This window comes from Aphelocoma coerulescens, chromosome 9 (genome assembly GCF_041296385.1).
Source record: "Aphelocoma coerulescens isolate FSJ_1873_10779 chromosome 9, UR_Acoe_1.0, whole genome shotgun sequence".
In the NCBI taxonomy this organism is placed as follows: domain Eukaryota; kingdom Metazoa; phylum Chordata; class Aves; order Passeriformes; family Corvidae; genus Aphelocoma; species Aphelocoma coerulescens.
This window is the reverse complement of record NC_091023.1, coordinates 25,516,898-25,539,932: the sequence shown is the minus strand read 5'-3', so window position 1 is coordinate 25,539,932 and position 23,035 is coordinate 25,516,898. Positions and strand designations below refer to the sequence as shown.

Here is a 23,035-nt window from a genome sequence, read left to right as displayed (position 1 = left end):
CCGAAGTTTCTGGGGTTTTCCCAGTTTCCAGGACAAAGCACTGAGGCTCCCAGGAGTGCCAGAGCAAGATGTAGAGCTGATAACTCCTCATCTGCTCCTGATGCAGCTTAATTGGCATCAGACTGTGGCCCTGTCGGAGCCATGGCAAAGCTGCGCTGGATTTCAGTGATTCCAGATCTTCCCAAGCTGGGATGTTCTAGGAGGGAAAGGTTCCCAAAAGAACTTTGATAATTGCAGGCATGCACAGAGTTTTTGTGCTTCTGCTGTTGAAGTAGAGTGTGAGTAACTGTCTGAACAAAATATTTAATGTTAAATATGTGGTCATGCTAATAAAAATATGGGAAAACTTGGATTTGTTTTTGTGTAGTGTAACTGAAGACAGGTGTATTTAAATATATGTGTATCTAAAAAACCCTAAAACCTAGGAAGAGACAGAAATTTGTTATCTATATCATAATTTTAACTATAACTCAGATATTTTGATTGTACTCTTGTAGAATTTTATTTTGAATCTAAGTTTTCTGCAAAATTCTTACATGCAAAGCCCCAAAATCCTGGGAAATGTGTTTCAGTAGGGAGTTTCCTTACCCACAGACATTATAGTAAGATACTCTCCAGTTGTGTTTTTTATTGGATCATATCCATATCTCTTAGTTAAGGCAACCTCTCAATGAATTTAGAGGCTCAGATTGTGCTCAGCTCCAATAACTGATGTAAGTTCTTGCTGTAATTCTGTGCCACGGATTTATAGCCTAGAAATGAAGGCAAGGCCAGCAGTATGAGTTTGTTATTTTTAATTTCTTATAAACTCTTAGGTATCTGTTTTTCTTCCATAGTTTTTGGTTCTCCTCTATGGAAACAGGCAGGGATAAACTGAATTGTGATAGAATTTAAATTAATCTGTGGCACAGCACTGAAAATCTGTTCCCAGTCCATATCAAAAAGAGATGATAAAAGTTTTCCTGTTAAAGCTCTGAGCTTCTTGATTGGAGAATGGGTTAAAAAAAAAAAAGCAAAGCCTTTTCCTATCTTTCTCCTATATAGTCTTCTTGAAGTTCTTCCAAATTAGATTTTAAATGCCAATTAGGAGGTTGAATATACTAAAATAAAAGCAAATACAACCAAAATGGCCTCACCTTATGGCTAGTTAGGCTTTTTCTCTCAAAAGCAGAACCTTTGCTCTGAGCATGGCTTTGAGAAAGATATTCAGCTTAATGAACACATTAATTAGAACCATAACTATTTATAAGATAATTAGAAACGAAGCACGGTAAACTGGGCTTTTCCTGCAATTAATGGAGGATTAATTACTGGAGGTAATGAAGTGGATTTTTAAATGCATTAAGGTGAAGTACAGAGATGTGCAAGGCTTTGTGATAGTTGCATAATTATTCCAGGCTGTTTGAGCAGAGCTCGTATGAGCTTGCTAATAAGCATCATTGCATCATTATGTATGCACTTAAAAAGACTTACCACCAAAATGACTGCCTAATTATTTCTAATTGGCAGGACTCTGTGTAGTCATTGAGCTGTTTGTAGCCATTTTAAGGTTCATTTAACTATCCTTGGGGCCATGTGATAGATGGAAAAAAGCTCCCGCTCCACGCTGGCCTTGGCTGGCGCCATTAATCAGTTTTGGTGGGCTCCAGTTTGAAATGCATTTGCTCCTGCAGAGGTCAAAACCTGAAGTAGTCCAAGCAAAGTTTGGCTTTTTGAAGCCACTTGACTGTATTCATTAGCAATTAGTAAAATAATTGTGTCTGTCGCTGTGTTTGGATTTCCGTCGGGCCGGGCGCGCTTTCATCGCCGGCCCTTCTTACGGCACGTCAGCTTCCCGGGAGTCCAAACCTTCTTCCCAGAGCCCCTTTTAGCAACTTCACTGCAGTGCCTCGTGTTCAGCTGCAGCACCTTTCTTCAGTCATTTGTTCCCTTAACCAGCTCCCAGCATTTCACCACCAGCAGCTCCTTTGCTCCCGGTTGATTCCCGAGTGGAAGTTTCTACCCTGGGACAGCACTGCAGGGCTTTTCAGGGCATCTCCGAGGAATTTAGGCACTGAGCAGTGAGAGAGGAATCCAGGAGCAGGCAAATCCTGATGCTTCCCAGTGTTTGGCAGTTTGGGGCATCCATTCCCAGGATGTTGACTGCTCTGACATCCAAGGACATCACCCAGACATAACCCCCAGTCCCTGTGCTGGGTTAGTGCAGTGCTGCCACCAATAATTCCACTGGAGATGTTGTGGCTCCCCTCTCCGAATGCCCTGCTTGGAGATGGTGGAGTCAGGCTGGAGTGATTTTATCTCCCCATGTAGGATTTAACGTGACATCCCATTAGGAAGCGCCTGGGAAAGTTCTCCGGGAGCGCGTGGTCCTGCTGGATGTAATCACAACCATCTGCAGGGTGCTGTGAGCCTACAGGAGCCACTGGTGCAGCTTAGGGAAACACTGTGAGCAAATTGCAGCCTGATAAAAGAAAGGTCAGCATTGCCATTGTGGCCACAAAAAATGGGGGTTGAGTAATTTCATATTAATGCATCACCCAAACAATTATTATGGTTGAAGTGTAAGGTTGATTGAAAAGAGTTATTCATTAAAAAACCAACCAAAATGTCATTTATTTCAGGAGATATTAGTTCAAGTAACAGATATTGATTCAAATAACAGCTATTACTTTAAATAACAGATAAAGGATTAAAGCAAATTAATTGTGGCTACTTGAACTAAAGCAGAAACAAATCCTTAAGGAAAACTGCAGAATTGTTTCAATTTTTTAAAAACAGGTTTAATTTTGAGACTTCTCTGAAGGTAGCTTTTAGAACACTTTGTAAGCAAATATTCAATACAGAAAAATGATGTATAATACAAATACCCCTTCTTATTCATTATGAATTTTATTTTATGGAGTCCCAAGAAATGTGTGGTGATGGAAATTGCTCTGTAGATTATCAGAACTAGGAAATGCATTTTAGAGTGAAACCAGTTTTAATTATATCCATATAATCTGGAAACTGGGTAGTTAAATTAAAGTAAATTAGACTTTCAGTGCAAATGGTCCCCACTTCCTCAGAGGGTGACAGTGAGGGGGGCGAGGATGAGTTGTTCCTCACCCCTTGGCTGAAAGGAATGTTGGAAATGTGATTGTTATGGATCAGGCAGCAGGATAAAGTCAGCTCTGGAGCATTCTGGTGACTCTAAAATACCTGAATTATGGGTTAATTAAGTTCCCTTGCTTCAGCCAAATCAAAGAGCTGGAATTCTCTGAATAATCTGGTGAAGTCTTGGCCTTACTCAGAGCATCGCTCACAGCGAGAGGATCCGATCGCGGGGCTGGGGCTGGAGGTCGGGCACCAGAGCCATGGAGTTTGTGGTGTGTCCCAGCTGGGGAGTGGAATGGATTGCTGGGGATGATTTGAGCCCATCCAGGGAATGGTGGCATCCCCCTGGCCTGTGGTCACTCAGTGGACCTTGGGTTTTGGGGAGCAGGAAAGTGCCGGGTGGGATGGAGCTCTCTGTCCTCTGCAGCATCGAGGAGTATCCAGAACAGAACTCCCAGGGAGCTGGAGCTTGAGCAGCAGCAAGAGCCTGTAAGTGTGAGGGAGGAAAAGTTGGAGAAACATGAAAAATACATCAGTAAAAAAGAAAAAAATGCACACAGCAGTAACACCTGGGGACATCAGTGACTCCTGGAGGGCACTGGAAGGTGCTGGAGGGGTGGCAGGCGAGTCTCCCTTGCTTAACTTAATATAAGTTACACATTTCAGTTCTAAAATCCCATTATAGTCTATTCCCTCCCCTCCAACATCCCCAGGATGGTACTAATTGTGTTAATTAACAGCATGATGGTGTGAATCTTCCCAGAGTTGTGGGGACAGAATTGTGGAAGGTTTTGAGTGACGCAGCAGGTACTGGTTTATTTTTGCAATTCCTGAGCTGTCTGATTTGGGTAGTATTCTTAGTGATGGGAATAATTCAGTTTTCATTTTAATTCTTGCCTTCAGGTCTGGAAATGAGATGAGTGTGGTACATAAGAGCTGCTGTTGCAGAGTCAGGAACCTGAGTGATGCTGGGCTGTTGCTGTTTCCTGGGTTAGCTGTGGCTTTGTGAGGTTCTTTCGTGTTGTAAACAAAAAGCAGAGCTTAGAAGAAAGTTCCATGAGACTCTTTTTTAAACAAAGCATAGGTATGTAGAAATCACATCATAATTCACCTTTATTACCCATTTTTATTGGCACTGACACCAACCAGTTTGTGCTCAGCATCATCAGTTGATCAGAACAGTCAGAACACATTCTGAAATATAATAATTAAGTACTTCTGTTGCTTTATGTATTTTTTTTTTTTTAACAATCCAGATTTTGTTGTTTCTCTTTCTGGTGTGATTTATTTTACAGTATTTTATGTAACTATTGCACATTCCATGATGAAAACACTAATTTTTAAAATAGTAAATGAAATTTTCAGTGTTTCTTCCCGGTCCTCCCATGGAGTTTTTAATTAGCCATAAGAGTTGGCCTTTGGGAGGGACAGGACAGGGTTAGAGGTGATAACTGCCAGTAAAGGAGATTTTGGGGCTGATAAAGGTGGCAGCTCCGTGCTCCTCAGCGGTCTCCAGGAATGGAGCTGTTCAGTTTTCACACAGGAGAATATTAAAAACAGACCCTGCTTTCCTCTCTCCACTCTGTGTTTGTTACATGCGAAATATTAAAGGGAGGCGCATCCAACTTGCATGGAAATGAGAAAATTATCTCTGTGTTTATAGAGAGTGCACTGGAAAATAGACATAAAATATCCAAACTCTTTGTATTGTCCCTCCACAAGATTGAGTGGATGGTGTGATACATTTTTTGCTTTTTTTGTGTGTATCTAAAGCCTTTTTATGACTTAATTTTTGAAGTTCGGTTACAGCAATTTTCATTAAAAATGTTAAGTTTGTTTTGCTTTTAGTTTGGGAGAACAAGGTGATATTCTAAAAATCGTTCTGTATTTATCATAAACCAATGGTGGTAAAAAGCACAGTGGAATACCTGAATTTTTACATCTCACAACATTTAAACCTCAACCTGTCTGGTTATCACTGAACTAACAAAAAAAATAATTCCTTTTTTTTTTTCAGTTGTGACTACAGAGAATGGGTTCATTTGTTTTACTCAGGAAAAAGTAGAGCCACAGCTTTTCAGCCAGGTGTTATTTCCAGCATGTTGTTTGTGGTCATTATGAATCCAGTCGGTCTCAATATTCCCAGTCTTCCAAATTAGGTATTTATTTCTAGGAAATGCCTTAATCCTGTCTTTAAGCAGGATTTTTTTCCCTTTTAAATGGTGTTGCAGTGTCGAAGAATGAGGAATATTCAGATTTTTTTCCCCCGTTGTTTCAGTTTTGGCTCTGTGCTGGTGGCACTTTGACAGCTCAGTTGCCAGTGATGGTGCTGCATGACCTAAATTGTGATTTTTGGTTTTTTTTTTTTTTGCAGTTTCTGAGAGCAGGTAATGTCCTGGTGTGTAAGCTGATTTCAAACATCTGCTTAGGGTAATTCCATTCAGCTGTCTAATCTCAGTTTGGGGGTGTAAGGACACACAAACATTACAGAGTCCTTAAGCTCAGACCATCAGTGCGGCCTTAGCTTTGGAGGTTTTATGATCACAAAACCTGAAATCCTGGGTTTGTCACAGGCAGACAGAGGAGCAGTGTTTACTTGTAATTAATTTGAGCTGAGGTTCAAGGGAAGTGGAAAATCTCAACCTGAAAAATCTCTTCTGTCTGTCCCTTAACATTTTACCATAATATCAGAGGTGTTGTCAAATTTACAACAAATAATTACCTGGGTCGTGATTCCATCTGGAAAATGAGTTGGAGCCTTTTCCACAGCTCTGGGATACATCCAGGTCTTCCTGGCAGGGCAGATGCAGAGTCACTAATGCCTGCATGAGGCAGAAAGGAATAACCTGGTGTGTTTATCCAGGGTCCTGCAAGAAAGCTGGACCTTTGTTTTTTTCAAATAGATTCCAGCTGTATGGAGAATGGAATAAGCACACATGTTTGTATGAATTAATTACAAGGTCTGGTGGATCTGCTTGCTAATAGAATATGTTATTCATTTGTTCCTGTAGAATTCCAGTTTTCCCTTTTTTTTTTTTGAGAAGATGTAACATACCTTTCCTCCAGGATTGTACCTTTTAAGCTTCCATTCAGCCCATTTTTTCCTGGTTGCTCTTTCCTCAGCCTAAGCAGTGACAGTTCTGGGATTTGGTTGGGAGAGGAAGGAATTTTCTTGCTGGGATCTTTGTGTGGCAAATTAACAACTGTTTTGCTTTTGCCTCACCTCATGGTTTTAAACTTATTGCATGAGCAGAAGCCAAGTTGTGTATTCTCAGCTCATTTGTGCCTTTTTTTTGTTTTGTTTTCGGATTATTGGAATAATATTTACTTCCCTTATCAACCTTAACTTTGGTTTTGTATGGAAGTTTCTATCTAATGTACCTGCAGCTGGGTACTGCACACATCTCTTTAGGTGTATGTGGGGTTTATGCCCTTGAGCTCCAAGACTGCTTTGAATGAGAAGGGACAAGGAATGGGAGGGACTTTTGGCTGTTTATTTAATAGCCAGGACAATGTACCAATTTCTGTATTAACTTCTGTTTCTTTAATGTTTTATTCCCTAAAGATTATTAGGGTTAGATTCCAGTTTTTTTCTGGTCTGTCATGGCATGGCTACAGGAATACAAGGTTGGAGAAAGGTCCTGCTTTGGGATACACTGTAAGAAGATGTGAGGGAAATCCATGTCATGTAAAATCAGATGTGTTCTTACCAGATGATCTTAACTTGAGGCTGAATTTTAGGAAAGAGTCTTCACACAGATTGACAAGGGAAATAAATGGTTTATCTCCCAGCAGTTTAATTAACCCATGATTTCTCTCTCAGGTAACACTCAGTAAGGTCTAGTTTTGGTTTCAGTTTGCCATGAAGTGTTCACTGAGGTGCTTCTGCAGCTGGCAGGGCCTGGTTGGCTTCTCTTCCATCACCCATTCCTCAGGCAGGGAGTTGGGCCTGAATTCCGTGAGAAGCCAGTTCTGAGCCCAGCCCTGCTGGCAGCTCAGGTGAAGGGAACTCTCCATGTTTCTGGGGTCGGTTCTCCTCCCCTGGTTGTTGATCTCCCATGAAGGGAGCTCCCCGTGTTTCTGGCATTGGTTCTCCTCCCCTGGTTGTTGATCTCCCATGAAGGGAGCTCCCCGTGTTTCTGGGGTCGGTTCTCCTCCCCTGGTTGCTGATCTCCCATGAAGGGAACTCTCCATGTTTCTGGCATTGGTTCTCCTCCCCCAGTTGTTGATCTCCCATGAAGGGAGCTCCCCGTGTTTCTGGGGTTGGTTCTCCTCCCCTGGTTGCTGATCTCCCATGAAGGGAGCTCCCTGTGTTTCTGGCATTGGTTCTCCTCCCCTGGTTGTTGATCTCCCATGAAGGGAGCTCCCTGTGTTTCTGGCATTGGTTCTCCTCCCCCAGTTGTTGATCTCCCATGAAGGGAGCTCCCCGTGTTTCTGGGATTGGTTCTCCTCCCCTGGTTGTTGATCTCCCATGAAGGGAGCTCCCCGTGTTTCTGGCATTGGTTCTCCTCCCCTGGTTGTTGATCTCCCATGAAGGGAGCTCCCCGTGTTTCTGGCATTGGTTCTCCTCCCCTGGTTGTTGATCTCCCATGAAGGGAGCTCCCTGTGTTTCTGCTGTCAGTTCTCCTCCCCCAGTTGTTGATCTCCCGTGGGTTTTCCAGCACCTCGGTGGTGACCGGGGCGTGCTGGGCCGGCAGCTCAGGATGTGGGGTGTTCCCTGGGACTCTGTAGGATGATCAAGGCATTGTGGCAGAGGTGGCACCTCCATCCCCGTGGGAATTCAGAACAGGCAGAGCAGGAGGTTGTGGTGAGGAGAACTCGCTTTGTATCAAACCAGCTGCTTGAGAGTTCCAGGAGTGTCTCATCCATGGGTTCCTCTCTCCAGCTGCATTCTCGTGCTCTCCATGCTGCTTTTCCAGGAACTACATCTTTTCAAAATAACAGTTTTATGGGACTTTTGCCTCCTCAAATGTTTGATAATGTAATTACCACCGTTTATAGGTGCAGAATTGCTGGGCTGAGTTGGTGCTGGTGTTTGCCGAATCCATTTCCTCAGCTCTGCAAAAGTTCTCTGTTGTCCCAGTTTTTATTTCATCTTGCTTTTTTCTGGCACTGTGGATGATATTTTTAAAAAATATTAAATATTCCCTTATTCTGACATATATTTTTGTCAGTTACCAACTGTCCAAACTGCTGGCTTGAAACAACTTTTTCCTCTCAGCATCAATCTCATTTCAGGTTTAAACTCTGACTCTGCTGCTGCCTAGTTTTGTTATCCCTCACCTTATATTTAAGAGTAAATTTAAAAAAAGTATTGTCATACATATTATCTATATTTAACTTCCTCAAATACATGCATTTTAAAATTGCAAACTAATAACGACCTGAAATGTTTTATAGAGGCAGCCAAATTTGCATTAAATATATATATATTTAATAATTTCTGCAGTCTGAATGACTGCAATTGATACCTGAAATTATTTTACCTTTCCAATAACTCGTACCATGATTTTTTTTCCTGGTGGTGAAGTTGAGTTAAACAAGGAACTTTCTCTTAATGTGCTTTGAAAGAGAACATGGCATTTTGCTGCAATTACTTGTGTGTTTGCACTCTGGCTTTATTACCAATCTGAACATCCAGGCTTGATGCAGTGCAGTTGTTCCATTGTTCTGGCCCAGCCTTTGGATTTATGGCTGAAGTATTAAAGAGCCCTGAATTTGTTGGCTTTTGTTTGTGGCCGTTGAGCTAAAAATAATCTAATAAGGCTTGTGTCAGGTGAGAGATGCTTAGAAGAATTCCAGGGGAGAAGTTGACATCTCAGCACCGTTCTTTGGAGTGGGGGTTGCTGTTTGCCAATAAAACAGATTATTTTTGCAAAAATTCACCTTCCCTGGAAGAGCTCAAAGAGAAGAAAACAAGCCCTGTCTTGGTTTGGGGCTCTGATTCCTCTTTCCATTTAAAAAAAGCCTCTCTTTTGCAGTTGTAACCTTTTGAAGAGATTAGATTGGACCTCTAAGATAGAGTTCAGTGCTTTAGTGCAATATAATTGGGGAAATACTAAACGCCACTGACCTCATTTCCTTTAGAACAATGAAAATTAATAGTTGCACGTTTTATTAGGCTGATATTCCAGATGTAGTGTACATTTAATTAAGTGTAGTTTCCTTTTGGTTATGGTATGTGGCTCTGCTTTTTGTCGCAAATTCTTTCTAGTTTTACAGTTTTCCACATGTTTTCTTTCACCATTTATGATTTTTTCAAAGCGGGGCTATAAGGATTTAAATCACTTTAGCATGCAGCAAAACAGTTCCCATTCAAACAATAAACGCCATTTTAAAAAGCCTTTAGATCTTCTGTCACTTCATAAATATAAATGTATAAAAACATTATGCAGTTGTAGTGCCCACCTGCTAATTAAATGCAGATTTCCTCAAACTTGTTTTAAAATCCGCTTATTTGTTTCAACTCAGTCTCTGCTCAGAATACATATGGCCCTTGTGAAACTAATTATGCTTATGGAGCAGCTGTTAAATTTAGTGCAACTAATTTTATCCAATATTTTACATTTTAATTGATTACCTGTGAAGAAATTAGCAAATTAACACTTATTGTGCAGTAACTGAATGGGCTTTTATGGAGACTTTCAATTTTTACAAGCGGCCCGAGCGTTGATGGAATAAAGCCATTTCTTAGGGTTTGAGATAGGGAAGTTATTGGTGAGCCTTGATTATCTGGTGTGAGAATTTAGGGATCCTGAGTGATGCCAAGCATCTGTGTGTTCTGTAACTTAGACATGAAAAGCAGATTGGAAAGTAATGGCTTTTCACAGAATTTTGGGAACATATGGGCTTATCTGGATCTAAGAACTCTTTGAAGATCTTTGAACTTGACTAAATGACTTAACCTTTGGCATGGTGGGTGGGTGTTTCGGGTGTCGTCTGGGGGGAAGGGGATCCTTGCTGGAAGTCTCCTCTCCAGCTTCATTTTTTGGTGATTTTTTTTTTTCCTCCAGTAGTTCCATAATTTGAACATTTGGGGTCTTGCTTTAATAGGACTAATTGTGATTCTTGTTATTTTTCAAAGTAGATAAAATAGAAAATCTGTCTTCTCTGCCAGATCTGTGGACTTTTGTTGTGGTTCAGTGATGAGTTGGGGACACAGATGACTTTTGGGAGCTCCATTTCAGGAAGTTTTATCTTTATTTCTTGTCCTGTAGATCTTGTAAGATACTTTAATAGGAATTAAAGGCAGCTCACAAGAAGGGAAAAGAGGGACTTTTCCCAGGGCATAGAGTGATGGGACAACTGGGAATGATCTAAAGCTGATGGAGGGGAGGTTTAGGTGAGATATTGGGAAGAAATTCTTCCCCGTGAGGGTGCTGAGGCACTGGCACAGGGTGGTGCCCAGGGAAGCTACTTTTCATTTTTAAAAGCTGTTTCCTGTATATAAATATCACCTGCCAGCAGTTCTGCACAGACATGGGAATGAGCAGAAATCCAGGAACTGAGCATCCAGCCAACCTGAGCTGACTTTATTTGCACCTGCAAAAGGTAGATGTGAACTCAAGTTCAGATTTGAGCTGAGAAACTGAAGTTCTTTAGCAAATAAATATTTGAGATTCCTCAGTTATTCCTGTTGGGAGGACTGTGCCCTTCAGTGAGGAGAGGCCTTGCATCAATTAAAGGTGACTTCTGTTGCTGCAGGGCTTTGTTTGTTTTGTTGTTTGGGGTTTTTTTTCTGCTTTGGACTTATCTTACCTGCAGAGTTCTGAGAAATCAGGGTTACCTGGGAATAGTGGATTTAGGGCAGTGCTGCCTCATCGTGGTGCTTGTAAAAACAGTGTCTCTGTGCCAACCAAAAAACAGATTTAATATCCAGAATGTTCTTTCAAGTCAAAACTTCCTCTGCCTGAGGAGTAAGGATGGGTGGATGGACACTTCTACATTTGTGGTGACACACTAAATATCCATTTTGAGCCAGCAAATGTTCTCTAGTTAATAATACAGCACTGCAGTGGTAATTGGAGCTATTTATCAGTGTTAATAGAGTGACCAGTATGGGGGAGCTGCTGTTGGAAGGTACCAGCTGCTGAAACAGGAACCCAGCTCTGACCTCTGGAGCTGCTCCTGGCAGGAATAAGGACCTGAACTCCCATGTCCTGGATGAATTCCAGGAATGTAATTTATAGCCTCATCTGGACGTAGGATTTTCTTTTGCTTAGTCTATTGTTGAGTTTTATTAAGCAGTTGTTGCTTTATAAAAGGAGGGGTTTTTTTCTGTGATTTGGCTTCTAAAGGCCTTGGGAGTTTCACACTCCAAGGGGTGCTAAGAAAACTTTTTATACTGTTTTAAAAATTTCCCCATTTCCCTCAGCACTTAATGAAACTTTTCCATGAGGTGCCATCAGAACTTCGATGGGGATCATGGAATTGCAGAATTATGGGGTGGTTTGGGTTGGGAGGGACCTTAAAGCCCATCTCATTCCAATCCCTGCCCTGGGAAGGGACACACTCCAAAGGCCAGAGTGCTCAGGTGAGAGAAACAAGGACAACTTGACCTGGTTTTTCTTAAATATCCCATGTCTGCTCAGGTGTCATGGATCCATGATAAATTGCTAAATAAAGTTTAGAAAATCTTCTGCAGGAAATTCAGGAGTAGTGAAAGCACTTTGGACACACAGAGAACCAGTCCTAATGCTGCTTGATCTTTTTTTCCTTCAAGTATGTCAGGAGCAACATGAATTTGTTGCAGAGGAATGGACAACAGGACTGAGAATGGAGTATCCTTTATCCATGGAGGAATTCAGCTTAGTGACCAAAGCTATGGGCAGTAGTAGCAACCAAAGCCCAAATACATCCACAAACCCCATGTGTGCAGCTTCTGCATTATTGGACCTGCAGAGTTGGAACATTCACACGTTTCTTGCCAAAATACCTTTGAGGTGACCAAATCAGAAACATTGAGAGGTTGGTTTGGCCACATCACCTCTGGTTTTTCTGGATTTTGTTGAACATCATTACTGGTGATAACATATTTAGTGTGTAAATAGAAGCATTTAGTAGCAGCCAAATTCTTTAATTGTTTTCCAAGCTGAATTGATCAGAATTCAGGAATTTAAAGTTTAATGCTGAAGGAAAAATTTCCTTCCTTTCCTTCCCCAGTACCTCCAAGATGACTTTGTTGGTGGATGCGGCCTGTGTTGTGTGTTTTAAGTTATTTTGCATCTCTTTTCAGAGCAGGAACAATATTTTCTTTTTCACTCCTTTTGCGAAGTTGTCAGTTTAAAGGTGTTAAGTTGGCCCGCGTGTTACCTTAATAAACACGCTCTTTATGAAATATTTACAATCCAAATGAAAGAATACAACCTAACGGGGCTGAGGTGCAGTGCTGCTGAGAAAGGGTGAGCTCTGATGCTGTGGGGTTTGTGCAGGTCCCGCTCCCGAGGCCGGCAGCGTTCCTACAGCCGCAGCAGCGAGAGGTCCGGCCACAGGAGAACCCCCAGCGGATCCCGGGAGCGCCGCAAGGGCCGGGACAAGGCCAAGGAGAAGGGCAAAGGGAAGGAGAAGGAGATGTATGGCACCAAGGCTGGGTGAGTGAAGCAAGAAATGATGGAACTGCAGCAAAACCAGGCACCAACTCCGTGTCTTTTTAGTTTTGTAATCGTTGTCCCTTAAATTATCACCTTAAATTCTGTTTTATGTAAAGGAAGTGGGAATTGTTCAGCATATTTGATTTGGGGGTTTTTAGGATTTTACAGTTCTGCAGTGTGGCAACATTTCACGCTGAGTGATGGTTTAATTTTCAACCCTTTTCCCCTCTTGGTTTCAGGTGGGCTAAAGAGCTTTTTTGCCATTTGTTAATAGAAACATTCTTCCCATATATAATAGCCACAATTTAAGGGAAAAATGAGGAGTATTGGAAAGTGTGAGGACTGTTTGCTATGAGAAGATGGATTTCACAGTTCACACACACCTACACCTCCTCCCAGTGGCAGAAGTTCCTCCTGGGCTTCAGCTGAGGCTCAGAAATGCAGTTTCAGATGAGCCTTGCTCTGGGTGAACCACGGGAACCTTTGAGAACCTGCTGTCAGCAGATTCCTGCTTGGAATAACTGGGATTGTTGATTTCAGGAAAGGCAGTTGAGGTAATTGCCTCTGCTTTATGCATCAGCTGCTCGAGCAGCCTTTACTGGGGCGTTTGTCTTTTCCCTGTTTGTCTGATCCCTTCCAAACAAGAACACACTGGGGTGTCACTTCATGAACTTCCCTTGAGCGGACTCCTGCTGAGAAATGCTCCTGGGGAATTTCTAAAGCAGCATCTTCCAGCCCCATGTGGGCTTCTGTTGGCTTCTGGAATTTTCCCTTAGTTCCCTGTGGCAGCAGGAAAATTCCTGGTTAAGTTGGATCCAGTTTGGACTCTCCAAACAGATGAATTTCTATCCCCAGGGTCTAGATCAGCACTGAAAGTCTCGTTATTCTACAGAGCCCTTCTAGAACCGCCAGCATCAGGGGATCTGTAGTGGAAACAATGCTGTGACCTCAGTGTTTGGAGCAGATCCTTCTCAAAGGCACCTCAAGGACCAGGTCTAGCTCCCAGTTTAAATTCATGGCTGTTTGGAATGTATTTATTCAAAATAGCTGCTTTGGAGCCATAATGAAGATCAGCCTGAAGCCAGATTGTGGGAAGATGGAACATAAATTCTCAGGTGCTGCTTGACTTTATAATTTAACTTTGCATAAAAGGAGGTATTTCAGCTTGGCAGCACTGTAGCTTATCTGAGAGTTGTTGTGTATTTGGGGCTTTACTGCTCCTCTAAAGCACAGAATCAAAATGCATTTTTTTCACTAATTAAGCAGCAAATTTGTTTGTGGCTCCTGTAAACCCTAACGATGATTTTTCTGTCCTGTGCTTGGCTTGGGTGTGTTTGTACATGTGAGGGGGCAATGCCTGTGCTTGGGGTTTTTTTGGAGGCAATGTTAGGTTCTTTCAAGGGAGATCTTGTCACAGTAAACATCTCAAGAGAGATTTCAGGAGTAAAAACTGAAAATTGCTGAAAAAGTAGTATTCTGGGCATTGTCCCTTGGCATTCCCCATTTCAGTGGTGATTCTTTAATGCTGAGCACTGAATTTCTGGACTGTTGGAGAAGTGTCAGCTGTTCTTGGGGATGGGCTGTGGTACAGTTCAACTCCTCTCCTCTTACATCCCGAAATGTTTTAAGGGGTGTTCTACTTTTCCAGCTGTTACGGAGGGAAATCATGGCAGCAGCTGCTTGGAATGTGGGTTGGGAGCTCATGGCAGCTCCATGGAGTTCCCTCCACTCCCAAATCCCACCTTTAGACCAGCAGCATCTACATGCAGGAAGTCTTCAGCTGTCCAAGTCTGCAAAAGTGAAGGGTTTTCTAGTACTACAATGTTTTTCTGCTGATTTTTTTACTAATCAGAGCATTACATTCATCTTTTATTTATGCTTTTTGAAATGCACTTGTTTTAAAACAACCTGCAGATGTGTCTTCATTGACCTGGTTGGGTGTGCTGTTGAATTTTGATGCTTCAAGTCTTGATCAGCTTCAAAACATGCAAATTCTGTTGTTCTAAGATGTGTTTTTCAAAAGGCTCCTTGTTCACTCTTAAATGGGGGGGGAGAAAGCTACTAAAAGCTTGTTAGTTTTAAATAACTCTTCCCAGATTTATGGGTCTCATCCTTGCTGGTGTAGTAGTGGAATTTTGGATTACTTCTCCAAGTGATTTTGACAATTTTTAATGGAATAAATTAAGAGCAGTTTCTCAGTTGTTATGAGAAAAGAAGTGGTGAACCATTAATCAAACCTGACCACTGCTTTAATTTCTGATCCTTAATGAGGTTATTGGTACATTTGGGCATTAATGGTTTCACAGCTTCTTAAATACTTTGACAGATCCCAGAATCCTGGAATGGGTTGGGTTGGAAAGACCTTAAATCCTATCTCATTCCAACTCCTGCCATGGGCAGGAACACCTTCCATTGGCCAGGGTGCTCCAGGTGGCCTTGGGCACCGCCAGGGATCCAGGGGCAGCCCCAGCTGCTCTGGGCACCCTGTGCCAGGGCCTGCCCACCCTGCCAGGGAACAATTCCTTCCCAAACTCCCATCCATCCCTGCCCTCTGGCAGTGGGAAGCCATTCCCTGTGTCCCATCATTATTCCAGAGTTGAGGAGTCCATTGTTCAAACACAATCTCCATTTTTCCTTTGAATTCCACACTTTAGGTCTTTGGAGTTTCACTGAGGTCTCTCTGTGTAGGGTCTTTCTCCAGAGGCATTTCCCCAAATCCCTTGGAGCTGGATTTCCATGCTCAGTGCCTCGTGGATGGGACATGGGTGATTGATGGCTGCTGATGAGTTTTTCACAGTTGGCAGAAAACATCAGGGGTGGAGTGGGAATGTTGGACTTCTCTGAGTTTGACAGCAGTCAGACTCGCCTGGAGCTTGGCACATTGTTAATTTTCCCTTCCTTCTTCCCACACGGTGCAGTAGGAAGTCATTTATGGTAATTGCCCCTGATTTGCATATAGGTTATGGAGTTGTGTGGTGCAGAGCACCCCCAGAACCCCTTGGAAGCGCGTGTTGGGATCAAAGGGGGCCGTGCGCGCGCTGTTGTCTGACACCGAGCGGGGTGTGTTGTTTTCATTAAACATTTATCACACTCCCAGCCTGACAGCAGGAAACTCTGGGCTTGGCTGACATGTTTTCATGCAAAATTTATTGGGGAAGACGAGTGTTGGAAAGACAGAGATCTTGTTGCCTTTCACCAGTGGCGGAGGGGGAGTGGTTGGTTGGGAGGGAAGATTCCTCTGGCACGTTTGGAGCGTGTGTTACACCAGGAGCTGAAGGGTTGGGCTTTAAAGGAGCAATAAAACCAGCTTGAAGTTGTTTATTCTGAGGAATGGCTTTGACAGATCACATAAGCATTCTTTTGGTTTGGATTCTGCTTGGTTTTAACCAATTATGGTCCCATAATGATGAAATAAGTTGATATTTATAAATTCTGTGCTGACTTAATAGTAGGGACTAATACACTGAATTTAATACTTCATGCATGTAATATAAACTCTCGTATTTAAAACTCTTTGCTGAGAAAGGTAGGGATTATTTTAACCTCTGCTGTATAAACCACTTCTTTTTGACAAAAAGTGATCCTGTTATTGTTGGATAACCCACTACTGGGAGTAAAGCACTACTGATTACTCACATTTAATGGAAGGTGTCCCTGCCCATGGCAGGGGGGGAATGAGGTGAGCTCGAAGGTCCCTTCCAACCCAAACCATTCCATGATTTTGGCAGCTGCTGGCTCTGGCATGTTGTGAGTACCAAATCCCAAGTGTTCCACCTGCTCTGGGACTGTGAATAACTTTATTTTTTCGAAGTGCATGAAATGTGTACATTTTCTTACCGAGTCTGATTATTAGAAAATAGTTCTAATGTCCAAGGAGTCTGCTACTGCTGCTATTGTGGTGGATAGACTTGTAAAAAAAGTTTCCTGTATATAAAACAACTTAAAAAGTTGTATTTTGTAGCTGTGTTGTTGCTTTTATAGAAAGGATCTCTTCATCACCTGCCTCCTGCCATGGCCCTAAAAAGGGTTTTTCCAGCAGGGAAAAATGAGAGGTGGGAGGTGGGTCTGCCATTCCTAATGTCATTTCTAAATGCTTTTTAGCCTGAATAGCATTGAGGATACTGCACAAAACTTCTGTAAACCTTCCTGAATCCAAGAGTTGTAGCTGTGGTGGTTTAAGGTTACATGAGAGGCAGAATTGGCTGGGAAAAATAGGTTTGTTTTTTTTTTTTCTTTTTTTAGATCAGCTGGTGTAAGTAGGGAAAAAGTCATGTTTGTAAGGATGTGGGGCCTTCATCAGGTCTGAGGCTCCCTCAGCAATCCTGAGGGAATAAATTCAGGCTGGGAGCAATCCTTGGGGTCCCACCTCTTTATGTTGATGGCAAAAAGAGGGACAAGTCTCATCACAAGGGGTGCCTCTCAAAATCCATACAATGTTGGTGTTTATGTGATCCAGTTATACACAAACACAATTTCTGGAGTTGTTGGCCCAAGATATTTGTGTTCACTCCTCCCCATTCACTTCCAAGTGGGATTTTGTCGCACCGAGGCTGATTTTGTCAAAGACCTTTTCCTCAAAATCTTACCTGACATAATCCATTTCTTGAGCAGAAATGTGCAAATACAAATTGACATTCAGGGTGCTACAACGTTTAATTTGCTCTGCTCAGGTCTCAGATTCAGGAGTTCTTTTTCATTATTTGGATTTTCTTTAGCATTTAAAATAAAGTTTATTTCCTTATTTGGTGAGGAAAGTATAGAGAAAGTACATTGTGTTTAGTTTGTAGCTCAGGAGTCCAAAAGGAAAACTATTTATTTTGTAAGTTTTGATCCCAAATATAATAAATAAGGACTTCTGCAGGCCTGGAACCTTCCATGCTGTGTTCCAACCTTAACCACATTCTTCTTGTTGAGTTATAAGCATCCTAGAGGAGGTGCTTCCAGGAAAATGATGGCAGAGCCTTTCCTGCAGTAGAAATGGGCTTGGGTGGGAATTGCAGAGTCTATGGCCAAAAGTCCATCTTAAACATGGAAATTCATAGAAAAACTGGAGAACTTCTTTAAAATCTGTTTAAAATTAGCAGCTGCATTTTGAATGCTGAAACCAAACTACTCTGTCCTGTGGTGGAAAATAGTTTGAATGCTTACAGGAGAAATTTCTTTGTTCTTTTGTCAGAGGGGAAAAACCTTTCCTTAATCCAAGAGGGTTTGTTTTCAGTGTCTGGACTAAATTACGAGGACTTTACAAGAGCTCTGGTCGTGCTGTTGAGAGGTGCTTGTAGTTAAGTTTTAAGATGCTTGGTAGGACTTCTTTGTTCCAGTGATTTCTTTTGGTAGCTTCTTGAGGAACAGCTTCTAAACTTTTATGACAAGTTGTGCCCCTTTGTCCAGCCTGGGATGCTCCAATGACTGTCAGGCACTTCCTTTGACTCCAGGTGGGTTTTCCAGGATCTTTAGGATGTATTGTCATGGCGAAGGAGTCACTTATCCACACTAAAACCAAAATACCTCTTCTAGTCATTAACTTATTTATTTATTCTTACTGCTTTTGCCTTCCTCTCTGCCTCCAGCCTGCAGGCAGAACCCAAACACGAGGTGACTAAAGCAGGTAATGAAGGAGTCACCTCGTAGCTGTGGCGGGTCTCTGAGGTGAGCCCAGTGCAGAGAGCTTTAATCACTTGCCCTCTCAGAATCCTTATTTCCTGATGGAAAAGGAGCTGAGCAGTTTGGAGTGCTCCCCATGCAGATGCTCAGAGGAGAGGAAGGTTCCTGAGAGCTTCCAGGGCTTGGAGTTCCGAGGGAGCCACGTGGGCATGTTCGGGGTGATGGACGAGGAGTCGAGGAGCTCTGCTGGAAAAGCTGTTGGTGCTGGAAGGCAGGAGGAAGCAGCTGAGAGGCCAAGTGAGGACAGTTTCCTCTCCAGTAAGTCAGCCAGAGGCTAATGGGAAGCAGAGGAAGGGTTTTCCCTGAAAAGGACTGAGACCTCCATATGCCCAGAGCAGCTCGAGGGTCACTTGCCTTTGACTGAGATTTGTTGCTATTGTTGTCTAAGCTGTGTTGGCCTTGTTTTTCTTTTTGTTTGCTAAAAATCCCCTTTTAGGACTCAAAAGACTGGCCATTTATTTAATAGGCAGCAGCATATGGGATGATTTCTTTTCCTTTCACTCCCAGACAGCTGGAAAAGCCAGCGTGGATGGGACACGTGTGTAAACTGTGGAGCAAAACTGTACAGGAGGTGCTGGGGAACCACTGGCTCTGGGAAATAAATAGATTTTAGTCCAGAGTAACCGTTTCATTTTCATTCATTAAGTACTTTTTGTACTAAATATGGAAATCTAAGTTTTGTGTTCAAATTCTGCAGTTCAGACTGTCAGTTAGTGATGGCTGTCAAAGGAGCTCCCCTGCTAAATTCATGGACTATGTTGAGGGAATTATATTTCTCCCTGTTTCCAGAAATAGGTTTTGGAATGCATTTGAAGGCAGTATCTTCAAAGACACACATTCTTTTAAGCTGTTTAAAATTTTCCAAACTATCCGCTCCTTAAAACTGCCAGCCACCATGATTGTCCTTTTATAACTATATAATTTGCATTATCCTGGGTTTTTAATGGAATCATTCCTTGAACATGGAGTATTCCTGCTGAAAGAGGGTTTTGTTTGCCCACATGTCCAAACACACACACGCTCTGAATGTAAACATGGAGTTTTGGGGTGTTTTTTTTTTTCCCTGGGACACCTTGTGCTGGGAGAGCAGCTGACTATTGTTTTAATGGCCTCCCTTAATCTGGGCAGGAGGAATCCAAACTGAATGATCCGGAGCTGTGCAAATCCAGTTAGTGTGAGCTGTAATCTCTTTACTGGGTTTAAGTAGTTGGAGTGGCACTGAGACACCCTGCAGATACTGAACAGCAGAGATACAGTAATCACCTCACCGTGCACCCTGCTCTGCACCCCGCCACTAAACCCCAGCCAGGATTTAGGGAGAACCCAGCCCCAAACCTGCAAACTGCTCCTCAGAGCAGGCAAAGGAGAGGCAGGTCACAAACAGCCCATCAAAAGGATAATGCTGTGGTTAAAGTGAAATTGAAATCCATGTTAGGATGTTAAACTCTCTGTTGCACCTCGTATTTTGGATTGGGAATGCTTTTTCCGGAATGAGCTTACCTGCTATGGAGATTATAAACCATCCATGGCTTTGATTAGGAAGTCAAGGAGAATCTTTGTTTGAGGAAAGCATTTCTAATCCTGGTCTAATTTTGGACCTTTCTGTTAGTTGGAATTACAAAATGATGTGACAAACTTAAATGAAATAATCTAAATTGTTGATCAGTGGTACAACATGAGGGAATAGTTTTAAATTAAGTGAAGAGGGATTTAGATGGGATATTGGGGAGAAAGTCCTGGCTGTGAGGGTGGGGAGACCCTGGCACAGGGTGCCCAGAGCAGCTGTGGCTGCCCCTGGATCCCTGGCAGTGCCCAAGGCCAGGCTGGACATTGGGGCTTGGAGCAGCCTGGGACAGTGGGAGGTGTCCCTGTCCTTGGGAGGGTGTGGAATGAGGTGGTCTTTATGGTCCCTTCCAACCCAAATCCCTTTGGAATTCCATTATTTACTTCCAGGCTCTGGTTTCATCCTTGGCACCTCCTGGTTCTGTGCAGGGCAGGATGTTCCTACTCAACAGGAGTAAAGTCCTACAGATGATCTGTGCACACATTTTTCTGCTTCCACACCACTTCACTAGAGGAATTTTCCCTTGGAGTGGGGAGGTTCTTGCATCTTCCTGAGGAGAAGAGGCTGTCCAACCTAAGTTTTCCATTCTGAGAATTTCTTGAGAGTGATTCCCATAAGAGAGTTCCAAATGCAGAGGGTGCACTTGATCCTCATGTCCTTCTCTGTTCACTGAGAATCCCCCGACCCACTCTGGGAATGAAACCCCTTCAGTTCTCCAGCAGAATCCACCAGCCCATGGAGTGGAGTCATCCATGTGACAATAATTCAGCATCATCTTGGGTTTTTTCCCTTTTTTCTATATATTGTGGCAACCTGATGCATTGCAGTTTTTCTGGGGGAAAAGTCTGGGGTTCCCTTCCACCTCAGCCATCAATTTTTACATTATTTGCAGTGTGAAAACCAACACCTTTAAATATCTGTGAAGGACAAGGCTGGGAAATGCTTGTGTGATTTCCAGGGTAGAAATGGGAGACCCAGAGGAGGGAGCACCTTGGATGTGCTGGGGATTCTCCTGGATCCTGCCTCGCTCCTCAGCTGCTCCCAGCAGCTGAAGTTCTTGTAATACAAGGCCCATTTAATGGTGAATTACGTTGGGAATGATTTTCCCTGGACTGAAATCGAACCAGCAGGATCAGTCCATTCTCTCCACATGGATTAAGGAATTGATCAGGAAGATCTGCCTTGGCTGCTCAGATCAGAATCTTTTGAGGCTGCTTAACAGGATCATGCTGTGTCCAAGAGGGAAAAGGGAGTCTTCCATTGATTCCTGTCAGGTGGGCATTGCTCTGTGCTTTGAGAAATATTAGGGAAATGCAGACCATGGATTTATGGGAGAGTGTTCAGCACAGGGATGGGGAATGCAGGGGCAGGAGTGGGAAGGCTTCATGTGCCTGTCTCTGCCATCTCCCTTTTTCATTCTTATTTCCTCCTTTGCTCTGCCTTGTCTAAGGGAAAACCTTTATTTCCTGACCACATTAAGCAGTGCTAAAAAATCCTGAATGAAGTTTTGGATAATGTTGCAGTGGGAGTTTCTGCTGGGAGTTAATTTACAGGTCCCCTGTGAGTCAGGAGCATGAAGATGGAAGAGAAGGAAGGGGTTTATATGGAGTGAGAGCCACTAAATCTGATTTTAGAAGGTCACAATGTGGTTTTTTATTGAGGAGGACAAAGGATTAAAGTCCATCAATTAATTTATTTAAAAAAAAACAAAGCAAGCTTTAGGCCCCAGAGCTTGTTGGAAACTCTTTCCATGAGCTTTAAAGGTTATTTTAATAATTCTGCTACTTTTTTCCTCATTTTAAAACATTCAGGCCACAATAACTCAGTACATTGATACTAGATAATTAGGTCTAGATGATAAAGGCTTGCAATTTTATATGCTATATATTTTATATATAATTTTTGAAAATAACATGTTTCATGTTTGCACTGTAACATATTCTGACTCATGGAAGTGCCTTATCTTTAGGTTGTGCTTCTCACCTTGCTTAAGAGAGAGAAATTTTCTTCTGACAAACTTTCACAGGTTTTGAAAAATTTATTAGCTCCAAGCCTCATCCAGCCTGGCCTTGGGCACTGCCAGGGATCCGGGGGCAGCCACAGCTGCTCTGGGCACCCTGTGCCAGGGCCTGCCCACCCTCACAGCCGGGAATTCCTTCCCAATCTCCCATCCAGCCCTGCCCTCTGGCACTGGGAAGCCATTCCCTGTGTCTTGTCCCTCCATGCCTTGTCCCCAGTCCCTCTGCAGCTCTCCTGGAGCCCCTTTAGGCCCTGGAGGGGGCTCTGAGCTCTCCCTGGTTCCTTCTCTTCTCCATGGTTGGTTGGTTCTCTTTCTTCTCTGTACTGCAAGTTTTGGAGCAACTTTTGGGGCATGGACCTGGCTCTGCTCCAGGGGCCCAGCAGTGGCACCAGAGGAACGGGCAGGGACTGATCCCAGCAAGTTCCACCTGGACCAGAGAGGCTGTGGAGTCTCCTAGGGAGAATTCCAGTCCTGTGCCCGGGGATGGCCCTGCTGGAGCAGGGAGGTGGGACCAGATGAGCACCGTGGCCCCTCCAGCCTGAGCCATCCTGTGCTGTGGATGGAGCAGAAATCTGGGGAGAGCTGCAGTGATTCCTCCCTGGGAAATGAAGCCCCTGCTTGCACTGGAGCTACTTTGAGCTGTGCTGATAAGGGGAATTAATCACAATCTGTATAATATTTTTAAAATATATCCTTCCCTTTCAGTGCTTTTCAAAGCTCTGTCCAAATGGTGTTTTTAGCAATTCTGACAATTTTACTTGCCTTGGATGAATGATCCTTCCAGTAAGAGCCAGTACTTTTGCTCCAAAGCACCTTCCCATATGGAGGCTATGTGGTGAAATCCCCTTTTCAGTCAGTCTGGGAATGGCCATTTTGGGAACACAGGATCCAATTTCAGCGTGGCAGTTTTCACACATGATCCCAGTGATATTCCTGTCTGCCAGGAGAAATCCAGGGCTCAGTTTTCCAGGCTGCCTTCTCCCTGCTCTGCCTTTAATCTTGCGCTGTGTTTATGTAATGCAATAGAAATGTTGCTAACGTGATTATACTTTTCTATCTTATTAGCTCCAATACTGAGCACAATAAAATGGAAAACTGTTTAAA

At 43.0% G+C, this 23,035-nt stretch overlaps 1 protein-coding gene across 1 annotated transcript in view; it reads left to right on the top strand.

Annotated features, from left to right (window-relative positions):
- The window catches only part of RSRC1 (arginine and serine rich coiled-coil 1), a 100,193-nt gene that overhangs the window by 11,144 nt on the left and 66,014 nt on the right, over positions 1-23,035 (top strand). The window contains exon 5 of the mRNA XM_069024161.1: positions 12,525-12,683. Within this exon, the coding sequence (XP_068880262.1) occupies positions 12,525-12,683 (159 nt within the window). The remainder of the gene's footprint in view (positions 1-12,524; positions 12,684-23,035) is intronic.